Source organism: Schistocerca nitens, chromosome 2 (assembly GCF_023898315.1).
Source record: "Schistocerca nitens isolate TAMUIC-IGC-003100 chromosome 2, iqSchNite1.1, whole genome shotgun sequence".
NCBI classification, from domain to species: domain Eukaryota; kingdom Metazoa; phylum Arthropoda; class Insecta; order Orthoptera; family Acrididae; genus Schistocerca; species Schistocerca nitens.
Window position 1 is genome coordinate 811103364 of NC_064615.1, and position 14808 is coordinate 811118171.

At 37.5% G+C, this 14808-nt stretch overlaps 1 protein-coding gene across 1 annotated transcript; it reads left to right on the plus strand.

The window, feature by feature from the left end:
• The first annotated feature begins 731 nt into the window (after positions 1-731).
• LOC126235356 (uncharacterized) lies at positions 732-4610 on the plus strand. Its single transcript, XM_049944079.1, has 2 exons — positions 732-1530; positions 4342-4610. Exons 1-2 carry the CDS (start codon positions 732-734, stop codon positions 4608-4610), a joined length of 1068 nt encoding a protein of 355 aa, XP_049800036.1.
• Positions 4611-14808: the final 10198 nt, after the last annotated feature.

The window sequence follows — 14808 nt, forward strand, 5'->3', positions numbered from 1 at the left end:
TAAAATTATCTAAGTCTTGCTTCGGAAAGGAGGAAGTGAGAATTTTGGGGCATATAGTGGATAGTAAAGGTATTAGGCCAGACCCAGCACTTATTGAAGCTATTTCTCGATGCCCGAGTCCTAGAAATCGGAAACAACTGAAATCATTCTTAGGAATGGTAGGATTTCTGAGAAGATTTCTTCCAGGGCAGGGTATTGTTAATCCTAAATTACCGGATTTATTAAAAGAGAAATCAGTATGGCTCTGGAGAAAAGAAGAAGAGGAAGTTTTCAATAAGATAAAAGGAGCGTTAACAAAAGCAAAAATGTTACACCATCCAGATTTCAATCAGGACTTTTGTATGTGTACGGATGCCTCTGATTATGGTGTGTCTTGCGTAATATTCCAAGGTGATCTGACCAATGAAAAGGGATTATATCAGCCTATTGGATTCGCTAGTAGAACTTTAAACAAACATGAAAGAAATTATTTTGTGACCGAGAAGGAAGCTCTCACAGTGGTACGGGGTTTTCAAAGATTTAGAGGATTATTAATTGGGAGAAAAACAATTGTATATACTGAACATCAGGCTTTAACCTTTTTGAACAATTGTCGGTTACTTCACCGTAGATTATTACGTTGGCTATTATGCTTGCAAGAATTTCAGTACGAAATTAGGTATACAAAAGGATCTCAAAGTGTAGTTTCGGATGCTTTGTCGAGACTTCCAGTAGGAATGGAGAATATTAACATGGCAGAAGAACCAGGAACAAATTACCATGTTTATTTCCTGGTAACTCAGGAGAACGAACGAAATGTTAAACGGATAGTAACTGCTATTAGATGCAATCAAAGAAATGACGATCAATATAGGGAGCTTATACAAAACCTCAATAATGGGGACGAAATAGTTAACACCCGGGGTGTGTGGTTATATTTCAACGACTTGTTGTATTGGAAAGCACAGAGGGAACACCAGAGATGGAAAATCTGCATTCCGAAAACTGTTGTGTACGAATTAATTACTTATATTCATGAAGGTTACGGGCATTTTGGAATTCATAAATGTATTAAACATCTAATGAAGTATTATTATTTCAAAAATATGTCCCGTATTGTGAGAAGTATTATTAGGGCTTGTGAAACCTGTCAAAAGGTTAAAGTTAATAACAAATCTAAGCGGTATAAACTATATGCTGTAATTCCTCGAGGTCTGTGGGATCTACTGTCATTAGATTTTTTCGACCCTCTGCCTCGTAGTTCAGGAGGATTTACTTATGTGTTTGTTGTCATGGAATGTTGGTCCAAACATGTGAAGCTATATACTTTGAAACGAGCGAATACCGCAAGCGTTATACGCTGTCTTACCCGAAATTACTTTGTTAACTGGGGCATTCCTAAACGACTTATGTCTGACAACGGTAGTGCCTTTATTAGTCAAAAGTTTCAAGATATGATAAAACAATATGGAATCAAACAAATCTTAATTTCGAAATATCACCCTCAAAGTAATTTAGTTGAAAGAGTCATGAAAGAATTAGGACGATTATGTAGAACTTATTGTGCACATAAGCATACACGGTGGGCCAAATTAATGTCTGAATTCGAAAAGATATTAAATGAATTGCCTCATCTAACAACGGGATTATCACCTATAGAAATTTTAGGCAAACGAATTATAGGTGAGCCTTTACTAGCTGCTGTTCCTTGGCCACCAGTAAATGAGATCCAACAATGCATCCCAGACGAAAAAGTTTGCGAACAGATTGTTAAAAATGCTGAACGGAGAATTAAAAGTTATAATATACATGCTATAGAACCCTCATTTAAGGTAGGAGATCTTGTATTAGTACGATCTCATCCTAAAAGTTCGAAGATCAATAAGGAATGTAGAAAATTCTTCTTTATCTTTGAAGGTCCATATGTTGTACATAAGATTGTACATCCCAAAGCGTTACTTCTTATGGAACCTTCATCAGGTGTAATTAAAGGATTATATAGTGTCGATCAAATGAAACTCTTCATTCCTAAATAAGTTAATATTTAGTATATGTTACATACGGAAGAGCGTTCATAGTTTATTCATGTGAAGTTTTTCGTGGTAGTTACGTGTTATTTTTAAAGAAATTACAGGAAGTTTAAACAAGTGTTCTACAATAATCTACCGGTACTTCAAAAAGGGAAAGATAACTAAAAGTGGATTTATATGGAAGAAAGTTTTGTTATTAGGACAGAAGGAATTTTGTATATTTTATATTTACTCGGATAGTAGGAACCAAAGGGGATGGTTAATAATTTTAGGGACCATGGGCGTCCAGAGCTATATGGCTCACGAGAACATAGCACAGTGCCTTTAATAGAGATTTGTAATAGTGTTAATATAGAACACACCAAACGGGGCTCTCTCGCTGGTTTCTCCTAAATAAATTGCCATTATCCAACAAAGTGTCCGAAGGTAAAGAAAGCCGTGCCGAGATTCTAAAGAAAGTTTTGCTTGATTTCTTCTTGACCTCAGGCATAAATAAAGCATTAGGGAAAAGAACGACATAAAGTAAATAGTACTATTATTTATTGTGAGAAACTTATTAGTAATGTATGTTTTGGAAGGAATAACTCTAGTAAATGAATAAAACTGAAACTAACCTATCACAATTTGAACGCTCTGTCCTAGTGTAACAACGTTAAAGAACGTACTAAATTATTATTTACTAGCAACTATTAAATGAAAAGGAGTAATCTCCATATATTCGGTTGTGAATTACCATAATAGCACAATTGAAAGTGAATGACAAATAGTCACAACAATATTATCATAAAAAGATTGAATATATCTAAGAGCAAGGACTTTAGATTACGGAAAATGTGATGAAAAAGTATAATATTAACAGTTAGAGATTGTATGTAGAATATGTTTTATTTTCGGTTAAAACCTGACAAACTGAGCTTGTGGGTGGGGTACGTAGTGGGACGCGAAATTGAAGCGTCACCCATCCACCAGTGTCAGCCCAGTTTGCAGGTGAATATAAGTTAATTTACTGTTTTGTTTATGTATTTTTTGTAATATTTGTAATGGTTGTGAATGGTCTAAAGTTTGTATTTATTTTTTATGTTTCATGTACGGAGAGGGCGGCGCAACGAATGGAGACAGCATATTCACTGTCGGGACCAGAGAGAAAATTGCTGGCCACTATGCGTCGCGGGTCGACAGCCAAACAGCAACAGAAGATCCTGAAACCGAGTTGTTGCGTCGTGCTTCTAAAAATTGAATATTAAGAATTTGCAATGTTTCTACAACAATGACGTCATAGAAAGTTTAATCATGTTGTAAATATGCAGTTCTATCTTGTCACGGCTCAGGTTCACGTCTATATGTAGGCAGATAATAAACTAGTGAATGCTACTAAAGTTTAAATACGTGTTCCGAGAATTTATTTATGAAGAATTATGTTAAGTAATTTATTTTACAAGATTATTAATTTTGACAACGTTCATCGGGAGTTTGAGTCTTGAAAGTTTATTCAATGTGGTTCTAATATCTATTAAAGCAGATAACCTGCATTAATATAATTTCTGAGGAGAAACAAACGACATCTAAATTGAAAAAGTTTACGCAAACCAATTGGACTGAGTGACGTAATTCTGCGCATACGACTCAAATGATGATGTTTTAATTACAGTTTCGTTCAAGAACCATTCAGAGACAATTTTAAAAAGAATTTAAATAATGTTGAAGTGTGTTGTAACTGACGTAGTTGACGAAGTCTGCACATGGTCATATGTCAAAAGAAAATCATTTATACAAAACTTACGTCGTTACACAACAAGCACTAATCTTGTTCAAACACTGTTAGCACATCCTGATAAACTCTGCTCCAGGCAGGTATACACTTTTTTAAAAAAATCCAATTTCGTCGGCAATATCAGCTATTCCAGGAGATTGTGCATATTATTGAGAGAGTAAAATACCAGACATTCGGAGAAAGTAATGATACTCCACTGCCCGAAGAAGTAAGTCCAAGCTGTGTGTTCATATTTGGCAATGTTACTGTTGGGAGAACAAGATGAGATCCACAGATATTTCTGCTTTGGTCACCATATGCAAATCAATAAATTTTATTTGAGTCAGATATACTCAAAGATTCTGAGACAGTTGGCACAGGGTAATGTGGACTTTATTATTGCTTTCAAGCAGGACAACCTGAATTTAAAGCACATTTACCAAGTACATGTACTAACCAACATGTTTTTCAATGAATTCATTACCATATGCTATGATTGATGGAATAGCTTGCAGTGTGTTTCTGATTATAGATAAAACTACGAAAATGAATGTGGTCTTATATAGAGATTTTGCATCAAAGGGAATGTGTCAAAACGTAACTGTATCAGTGCATTGTACACTATGGACAAATCTGCACATACGTCACACACTCTTTCAGAGTGCGTGAAGGATATACATCTGTGCAGCGACAGAAAAATCGAGGCAATCAACACTGGATTAATGGAACTAGAAAGACATATCAAGTTACAGGCTATAGATGTCGAAGTGTTTAATGCTAGGATAGAACAATGTGATGTCAACTACAAAATTGAAGAAGTGAACACAAAACCTACAGATATGCATGGATGAATCAAGCCAATATCTTAGGCACTAAAATAGCAGTGTTAGCAGAAGTTTTGATATATATATATATATATACTATCTCAAAAACGCTTTAGTACACAGCAACATATCGCCAACAAAGCATAAAGTTATTGAGGTGCAGAAGGTTATTGAAAAAAGTTATGATTGTTAAATTTAGGGCAGTTGCAATGACATCAGCATCTCTCAGAATCACTTAAGCCCGTAACGAACAATCTGAAAAGTCTGTTACACGCTGTAAATGTAAGCAGAAAAGAAGAAGAGGAAAAAGATCACGGAGTGTATGTATAAAATCACACCAGCTATGAGTGTGTAGTCAAATACTACGCATGACTAACGCACAGGGGACCTCAAAATGACGAATGAAAGCTTCAAAGTGTGACAAATACAAGAATATAATTAAACCAGTGTTAGAAGCCGCATATAGTGGAGGCAAAGAGGTTGAAGTTCAGCAAAAAAGACTGACTAATCCACGTCTGGAGCATTAATGACCAGAACGAGATCATACATCAATTACAACTAAGTATAGCATCAGCTGCTATACAGAATACAGATCACATACAAAAATATATCAATCTTATCTGAGCTGCGAGAAAAGACGCATCATCGAATAAGTATGGGGATGGTTGTTCCTGAGCTTCACAGGACTGCAAGCAGAAAGTTTCATGCAGGCATTTGATAATATGTGGGACGATTTATGGCATGCTGATCTTGTAGATGTGTGAGATTACTCACGACTGAATAACTGTTTCAAGTACGTTCTAACGCTCATAGATTCACATTCCGAATTCGCTTAGCCTGTACTAGTGAAGTTAACATGGGGAAGGATGTTGCAAACTTCCTGGCAGATTAAAACTGTGTGCCGGACCGAGACTCGACGAACTCGGGACCTTTGCATTTCGCGGACAAGTGCTCTACCAACTGAGCTACCAAAGCACGACCCACGTCCCGTCCTCACAGTTCTACTTCTGCCAGTACATCTCTCCTACCTTCCAAACTTTACAGAAGCTCTCCCGCGAACCTTGCAGAACTAGCACCCCTGAAAGAAACGATATTGCGGAGACATGGCTTAGCCACAGCCTGGGAGATGTTTCCAGAATGAGATTTTCACTCTGCAGCAGAGTGTGCGCTGATATGAAACTTCGTGGAAGATTAGAACTGTGTGCCGGACCGAGACTCAAACTCGGGACCTGAATTTAATGCATATTTACTAAACATGTAGGAACCGACACGTCATGAATTCATTACCCTATGCAGGGACTGATGAAATAACTCTTAGTGTGGCTTTCTGGTTATAGAGAAAATTACGAAGCAAATGATGGCCTACAAAGGCGAAACTTCAATGAGATTTTGCATCAAAGGCGATGTATCCAAACGTAACTGTATCGGTATACTGTAGACTATGTATAAATTTGTACATGTGTCACACACTACTTCAGAGTGCATGGGGCATATGCGTCTATAAAGTGAGAGAAAAATCGAGGGAATCAACGCTAAAGTAATGGAACTGGAAAGACTTATCAGTATTGGACTATCAATGTCGAAGTGATTAAAGCTAACATACATCAGTGTGAACTGCTTGGATATATCAAGGCAATAACTAAGGCATTAGATTCGCACCATCAGCAGTAGTTTCAGAGTATGTATATATTGTACACTATATATTAGTATACAGCAGCATATCGTCTACAAAGATAAAGTTACTGAGGCGCAGAAGGCTATAGCAAAAAAAGTTATGGTTGTTAAAGTTAGGGCAGTTGCAACGAGATCAGCATCTCTGAGAAACACTTAAGCCAGTAACCAACAATCTAAAAGGTCTATGACACTATGGATGGAATCAGAAAAGAAGAAGACGAATAAGATGAGGGAGCATATGCTATTAATGACTTTAGGTAACATTCTTAAAAACTTTGAAAGTCAAAAAGTACACCCTGAAAGACCTAAATGTGTGAGGTCAAATACTACATATGACTAACGCACATAGTACCTCAAAATGACAACTGAAAGTCTCAAAGAGTGACAAATACAACAGCTTAATTAAACCCGCGTTAGAAGCTGCAGATAGTGCAGGTGACAAGGTAGAAGTTCAGCAAAAAAGACAGATTAATTCACCTCTGGAGTATTAAGGTTATGATGACCTGAATGAAATCATACATCAGGTACGACAACATACAGGATAAGCTACTGTAGAGAATACATATCACACAAAAAATAATGTCGATCTTACCTGAGCTGCGAGAAAGATGCACTATCAAATAAATACGGAGTTGGCTATTCATGAGCTTCACAGGCTATGCAGATGTGTGATAATACAAGTTCTGGACGGTTTCTGGCATGCTGACCTCGTAGATGTACGAGATTACTCACTATCGAATAATGGTTTCAAGTACATTCTAACTATTATAGATACATATTCCAAATTCGCTTAGGCTGTACTACTGCAGATGACGACGGGGAAGGAGGTAACAAAGGTTTCTGAACAACTGCTGCAGCTAGTATGATTGGTGCCCCTACAACATTCAGACCGACCACAGAGGCGAATTTTACCTTAGGCATTTCAAACTGGTGATGCAGTGATAAGAATGAGCCACTACTCAACAATCCCCCACTTGAAATCTAGCGCTGGTATTACTGAATAGTCGAACAGGACGATAAAATACTGTATGTGGAAGCAATTTATTCCTCAAGGTAAGTACAAATGGATAACATACTAACACAGATCTCTGACATGAGTAAGTGCACTACTCACCAGACACTTAGGAAGGAGACTGTTGAGGTCCATGATAATCGGCTTCTAAATACATCATGCAATTACATCAAGATGATGGATCCATTGCAAGCAATGGGCATGGTATGTATTTCGAATTTAAAAAAAAACCGCATTTGAGGCGTCCTACCTACTAAACCGGTCAGTGGAGATGTTTGTGGTTGCAAGGTGTAGCACACAAACCTCAGAATATAGATCTTAAAAGATGCTGATGACAAACAAATTGAAAGAAGTTTTTGCATAGAGGAATCAAAGAAAAGCTATAAACTGGATGTGTTCTTCATGGAGTGGCTCATAATACGTCGGGGGTGGGGAACAAACTATTAGTGAAATGGCTGGACGCATCATCAAAGCTCAACAGTTCGGTGAACACTCGCAGATTGCTGTATAACAGGATTCATAAACCTCAAACCACACAGTAGCATGACATGAGTGCTAGTAAATGTATCAGCAGAAGTGGAGGCAGTATCATTGAGAATGTGCCACTGGAACTTCTTATCCCTAGGTACATCTGTGTGGACCTGGGAACTAATGGAAAAGACGCCTACTTTGTAGTGATAAGGGAATTGTATCCTAAGACCACGCAAGCAAGGAGTACAGATTGGCTATACTGTAGGTAAAGATCGTCGCATTGCAGACCAAATATTTGTTGATAAAGCTAGATAGATATATCTAAGAAAGAGCGCTGGTATAGAGCAACATATTGCTGAATTCCTGGTCGATAAGGCAGTGTGTGCCAAAATACAACTGGGTGCTGGAATAATCTTCAAGGAAATAATGAATGTAGCTCATCGAACACTAAAGACGAAAATAAACCTATGATATATTTTTAACACTGTATGCAATCATCAGCAACAGCAGTGAAACATGCCTTGAGGCAGAAAGGAGGAAAGGGAAGATACGTTGATACCCTCAGTGATCTGCCAATACCAAAGACATCTGGCGGGATAATACTGCTTCTTATCCCAGCATTTGCTGGGCTATCAGGAGCTATTGGCTAGTTGGCAGTGGGATGCAGCACAACCATAACGCTAGCAGTATAGAATGCATTAAGCACTGAGCAGCAGCTGCAAGAGGCTTAAAGGAATAATATGGCCATAGAGGCCATCACTGTCGGTGAAGGACTGTATTGCAAAACCATACAGGTAACGGCTTTGGTTCTAAATAGAAGAAAGAAAAAAACGCATAGCGGGACTACCGGACAGACCACTTACAAATTGCTCAGCTCAGAATACACAAAAGCTCGAGATCTCAATACGAGTTGATGTGAGATACTTTGCCAGAGACTACGTGGAATTCAAAGAATATGGGATTGTCAGTTTGGATGTTGTGAGGAGATACGGAACTCACTGGGTTGCTTATGTAACAAAACACTGGAATACCATCTACTACTTTGACTCATTCGACGATTTAACACCACATGAAGTGTTGTTATTTCACCTACAGGAACGGGGATTTGTGCAGTTTTCGACGCTACCAAGGCTTCAGTTCATACCTCTGTGGACGCTCCCGTCTAATGTTTTTCCTGACAATGGCATAAAAACAAGCAGTTTGCACATCACTACATTATTTGAGGTCAAAACTCAATGTCGCTCTAACTCTAAAAGAACATTCGTCTAGATTAAAAGCGAACTGTTTTTCTCCAATAAATCTGAGCAAGAGGAAATGCATTATTGCTTTGATCGACCTGCAAACAAACAATAGGACAGCTAACACTGTTGAGGCAAATAATAAATTTCATTCTGAAGTGGAGAAATTGTGGTAATATCTATTGGCTCCTACAACACTGACGATCTAACTGCGTATGTAAAAGGGTTTGTATGGCGATTAGCGTTTCATACAAATGTTAATGCGTTTTAAAACAGAGATAAAAGCAACAGAAGAGTGAGTAGACTTTAGTAAACAAATTTCAGTAGGTTCGCTACTAGATTTCTCGGTGGAACACGTGACAGTGAGTAACACTGATAAAACGTACTAGTCAGATCAGCCAGTGACATGTGAATATTCATGCCTATTAATTATTGCAATTTGTGAACAAACCTTTTACCTCTTGTGCTTCATTTTGATTAGTCTAATTAACTCTGTAGTTTTATGCCATCCCCTGAGGGTGTAGCTTCACAACGGCTCTAAAAAGATTCCTCCAGTACTGAAAATTTCCGCACAGCTATCTTTACCAGCCACAATTTTGCAAACATTGCTGAACAGAAGTACCATACCTGCTCTTCACCCAATATATGGTTGAAATCATTCAGAGTAATGAAGGAAGGAGTTTATGTATTTCTTGACATGTGAAGTGTTGTACTTTTCATTTGGTGCGTAGAAAATTAATATCATATTTGGGGAGTAGGTGATAAACTAACTCCATGGCCGCGCGGAGAAGCTGCGCTGTCTAAGGCGTCCTGCCACGTTTCGCGCGGCTTCCTCCCTCGAGGATCGGGTCCTCCCTCGAGCATGGGCGTGTGTTGTCCCTAGCGTAAGTAAATTCACGTTACGTTAAGCAGTGTGTAAGCCTTGGGACCGATGACTTCAGCAGTTTGGTCCCATAGGAACTTACCACAAGAGCTGTTTATGGGTATCATCACTGACATGAATTGTATATGTTTATGGTTTATGCTGCATGCTGTATCAGTGTACGACCATTCTTTCTTCAGCGGGGTTTAAAATTCTTGGGAATTGCTGGCCTTCATTCTTGCAAAATCTCCTGATCGGAGATTTTGGCTTTCCTGTTGAAGCCATCTTCTGGGAAAAGGCTACACACTGTGCACTTCAATTAGCAATGTTGAAAGTGCACCTTGTGCTGCCAATTTATTTACTGTCCTGTGATCTTCTTGATTCCAGCTCTCTTGATCTTCTGCTTTATTAGTGTACATCTTTTACAATCTTAATGGAACTTTGGCACTACCATTTCACTGTGGAATATAGAGGGTGCTATAAACTGCTATTTTCAAGACTAATTTTAATTATATCAGATGCCATATTTTCAAAAATTTTTTGGTAATGGCATAATTGGACGTGCAGTTAATATCTCAATACAGCTCAATTTTCTTGTTACCAATGATACCACTTACACTGATTTATCTTTTTATCATGAAGATATTTAACTTACCATTAATTCTAACTGAAATTGAAGAATACTGCCTTAAAATTAAAATTTATTATTTTGAGCATTATAAGTGGCATTAAAGCATTGTGTTAAAGTGTGATTTCAGTTTATCGTCTTTAAATTATTCTTTTACCATGTTACAGCACTTCTAAGTTAAGTGAAGTTTGCTCTCTGTGTTATTCATGGTTAAAATATTTCTGTGGATAATAGTAATGACACAGTTATGGTTCAGATAGTGTAACACATCTTTGTCGTCACTGAGACATTTTAATGTGAAAACACTTGTAACTACAGCATCTACAAATAACTATTTTAAAATTTTTAAACGTCACTTACTACTATCTTTATCTGTGGACTAAATTCTCTGTTATGTTTATTACTTTCCTTCCAATTCAGACATTAAATATTCTATTTATTCGTCTTAAAGATAGTTGCCGCTGCATCTTTCTGCTCATTCACCTTATAGCAAGTATATTTTATTGTTTATACAAAAACAAATGGAAAATTATTTAAAATAATACCAAACATTTGTGTCCTCAATTGCAACTGTCAAATATTTGCATGTTATGAGACTATTGATATAAATTTTCTTACTGTAGACATCAGAAAAACAGAATCATTCATGTTTTTATCGTTATATGTAGGGGTTTTACGTAAGAGCGTGCAAAAATGTAACGGGACATAGAGGATGCTCTACTGAACAATTTGAGGTGGGGAACCTGGGGTGCAGAAGCAACCTTAAAAATGTAGTAGGAATTAAATCACACATTTGTATACTTTTTTATTTACATTAGTTACAATTAACTGCAAATATCATCACTAATAATATGAACGTACCATTTGTTCTGTATCTTATAAAACGTGCTGAAACTGCCAGCCATCAACCTGAATGCAAGCATGACGTCGGGGAACAAGATTCTATCGCACCCTGACAAATATCTCTGGTGTGTTTCGAATCACATCACAGGCAGTTACAATTTTCGCAAGTAATTCGAACTCCGTGTCCACTGGGGTCTCACACACAAGGGACGTTAGATATCCCCATAGGAAATAATGTTTCTGAGAGTTTCATATATAAAACAGATATTCGGTCTTAAGTGTGCCAAAGTGGAGTGCCACTCCTCTTCACAAAGCATGCTTCTATCGCACGTCACTGTATTTCGCTCTGTGGAATTCAGGCGAGTGTAATTTGTAATGGAAGCTATCAATTCTATAGTCAGGGCAGTGGAAATTAAAACGTCCTGTGGTGCTTCATCTGCTCCCAGTCGGCCAGTCTGACATGCTGCCTCCCTTAAAAAAACCTCGTAATTAATACTGGGTGGAATCATTTGTGAGCGGGAGAGTAAGAAATCTTAAAAAAATTTCCAGTCCTTATTGCCTATTAGCTAATAACATTCTCTTTTGTGTGACATAAAATTAAATATAGCAAACATAATACCAGTAAAGACAAGAGACCAGCAAGACAGTACACATTTCTTGAATGCTTAGGTCCCAGCATTCTTTTCTCTCTAATCTTGATACAGCGTTACACAGCGTGCTTTCCTTTCTGCGAAAGAATCTATTACCTCATCAAAGTTCGTCAAACGTTTTGTTCATGAAAAATCAAAATATCGTTTGTCTAATAATGAAAAACTGTTAATACAAATAGTACCCAAGACTGGTGAGCTTTTTCGATTTGATTACGTCAGTGTTGTCACTGTCTGTTAGATAAAACGAAATAGGTCTCTCTGCTATATCAGCAATTGCAATACACGCCAAATAAGTTGGATTGTTTTGGTGTAAATTGTCATTTTTATGTAACTCATTTTCGGAACATAATTCACGAAGTATCAATATCAAATGCCTATTAGGCCTACTATAAGCACAACGTTTTATGTTAGAAAATAGTTTCACATGTCATTTATAGGCTCCAGTTTCTCTAGCATGAGATCGAAAAGTAAGAGTACGAAATGTTTATATAAATTTGGAATCGTCTTGCTCTTCCATATAATTTGTGTGATGTCCTCGTTTCTTCCCCTTCCTCGTTTAAAAAACAATCTTGTCATCACTAATTCCATAACTAATCTTGCCATTCTCAATACTTATTTTCTGGTTAACCTCAGTAGCCCTGCCAGAATCACAAGGTCAGTTTTCCAGCGTTTATTCTCCGGTTAGGCCTTAATACCGGTTCATATAATGCGTTTTCTGCGCTATTCAGAGAATATAATATAAAGCGGCTACTGACAGGGCACAGTACTGCCGATAGTGTAGCGACCTGGCCAAACGTTTCTATCAAAATTTCTTCATTTTGATACACCGAGCAGATAATATGTAATCTTTCTTACCTGTTATTACTGTTAGTTGTTTATTTCCACTGTCGTCATGTGAATCTATGGATTTCGCTAACAGTTATAACAACGCTGATCATTCGCACACCTATTGAGCCACATAAGCATACATCGATTGTCATTCACGCGTTCGGTTTTATTCGCTTCAGTTCGTATAGTCCCATCTTCTTTTGTCTGCAGGAAAGTTTTTATTTCTAGGTGCAACGAGGATTCACCTGGCAAGGACATCACGTACACTATGCACACATTCAAAAATGAACTTATGATTCGTTCAGAAATCAACTTCGAATGTGTTCAGAAATATTCAAAAATCAATTGGGATGTGTTTCATAATCATATCAATAATCAATAGACCAACGGACACAGGGTGCTAGGCGCTTTGTGAAACATCTTCCCCATACTCACGGTGCATGTCAGTGTGTACTGTGTAACTGTACCGGTACTCCGCCACCGTATTGTACTGTACGTCTCTGAACAGCACTGAACAATGAATGAAATTCGTAGCACGTTCTGTCATGGGACAGGGTACATACGATACAAAACAGCCACCTTATGGACAAGTAAAGTAAGAAAAATCTGCATCATGACTTCCAAATAATCAGGTTTGTCCTCCTTGTATCCTTGCAGGAAATAGAGAATGTACACCTAAATGAACATCATAGTACGTGTAAACGTGTACGCATGTTAGTTGTAAATAAGGTGGATAACAGAGTGCTAGAGAAAGCGGTAGAGAAGTTTACCTCCATGTCTTCTTAAGCTGGCTTCTCCGACCATAGGTTCCCTACCTAAAGTTGTTCAGTGAAGCATTCTCTATGTTCTGTTACATTTCTGCACAATATTTCGGAAACACCTGTGTATATGAAGCATTATTATTAAGGTATTATTCGTTGAGGGAGATATTCAAGTGGTAAGGAATGAAAATACTTGCTTCTTTCGGGTTCAGAGTCGAGATTCATATTATATCTTCGCAAAAAGTCTTACTAAACGATATGCGTAGTACTAGGACCTTTATAAGTCTTTTGGCTTGTATCTCATGTTTCCATTCTTATACTAAGGAAATATTTTATTTGATTGTTTCATTCTAGTGAGGAAGCAGTGTCCTGAAATTGCAGATGAAATATCGGTAAAATGTCCAACTTTTTAACCAAGTTGCCAACTGAAGCACACAAAATGGCAACGTTAGGAGGATCTTTAGAAATTTGGCAAATTTTGTAACTTGAGGTAGTGTTCCTTTCTAGCCACACACCCCTACAAAGTTTGGTGCAGCTGTACTGCACACATATTATATGTGGTTTTGTTCAATTGGGATTACATCACGCATACCAGATTTGAATAAAGTGAAAAAATGATAATTTTGAGTCCTAAAACTGTCTCACTTACTAATTCTAATATAGAAAATTTTGAGTGCACAGGTGTGGAGTCGGAAGAGTACATCCAGAGATTTGAGAAATTAGTGCAAGTAGAAAGGTGCAGATGAAAAATTAATGCAAGACGGCAACAGGCCAATGGAAAAACTGATACCCTCAGAAAATAGTTGTCTTAGAAACCTTGTTGTATGTGTCAGGAAATGTATTTGTGTACGGTAGGTCGCAAAAGATTGAAGTGGACGCATTCCATTTTAGCCGTGATATAGAAAATGAAATGATAGAAAATCAATAACTGTCGCTGGGTGTAGCTGGCTGTTTGGCTGATTAAGGCTCCGTTCTCGAAACATTAAATTTAACTCCGTGTTTGAAGGCATGGTATTGTCTTCTTAATACTGAATGGATATAACACCATAGTAACAGTTTGATACTGATCTCGTCTACTAATTGTTCCAAACCATTACCAGCAGCAAGTATCTAAAGGTGCGACTTTAATAGGCGTTAGTAATTATATTAGAATGAAAAATTCTGTAAAACACACAATCGGTGATCGCGACAGGATAACAGGGCGTACAGCTGCATCTAAGAGACAGGAATAAAATTGCAAGCACAAAATTTTAATTTC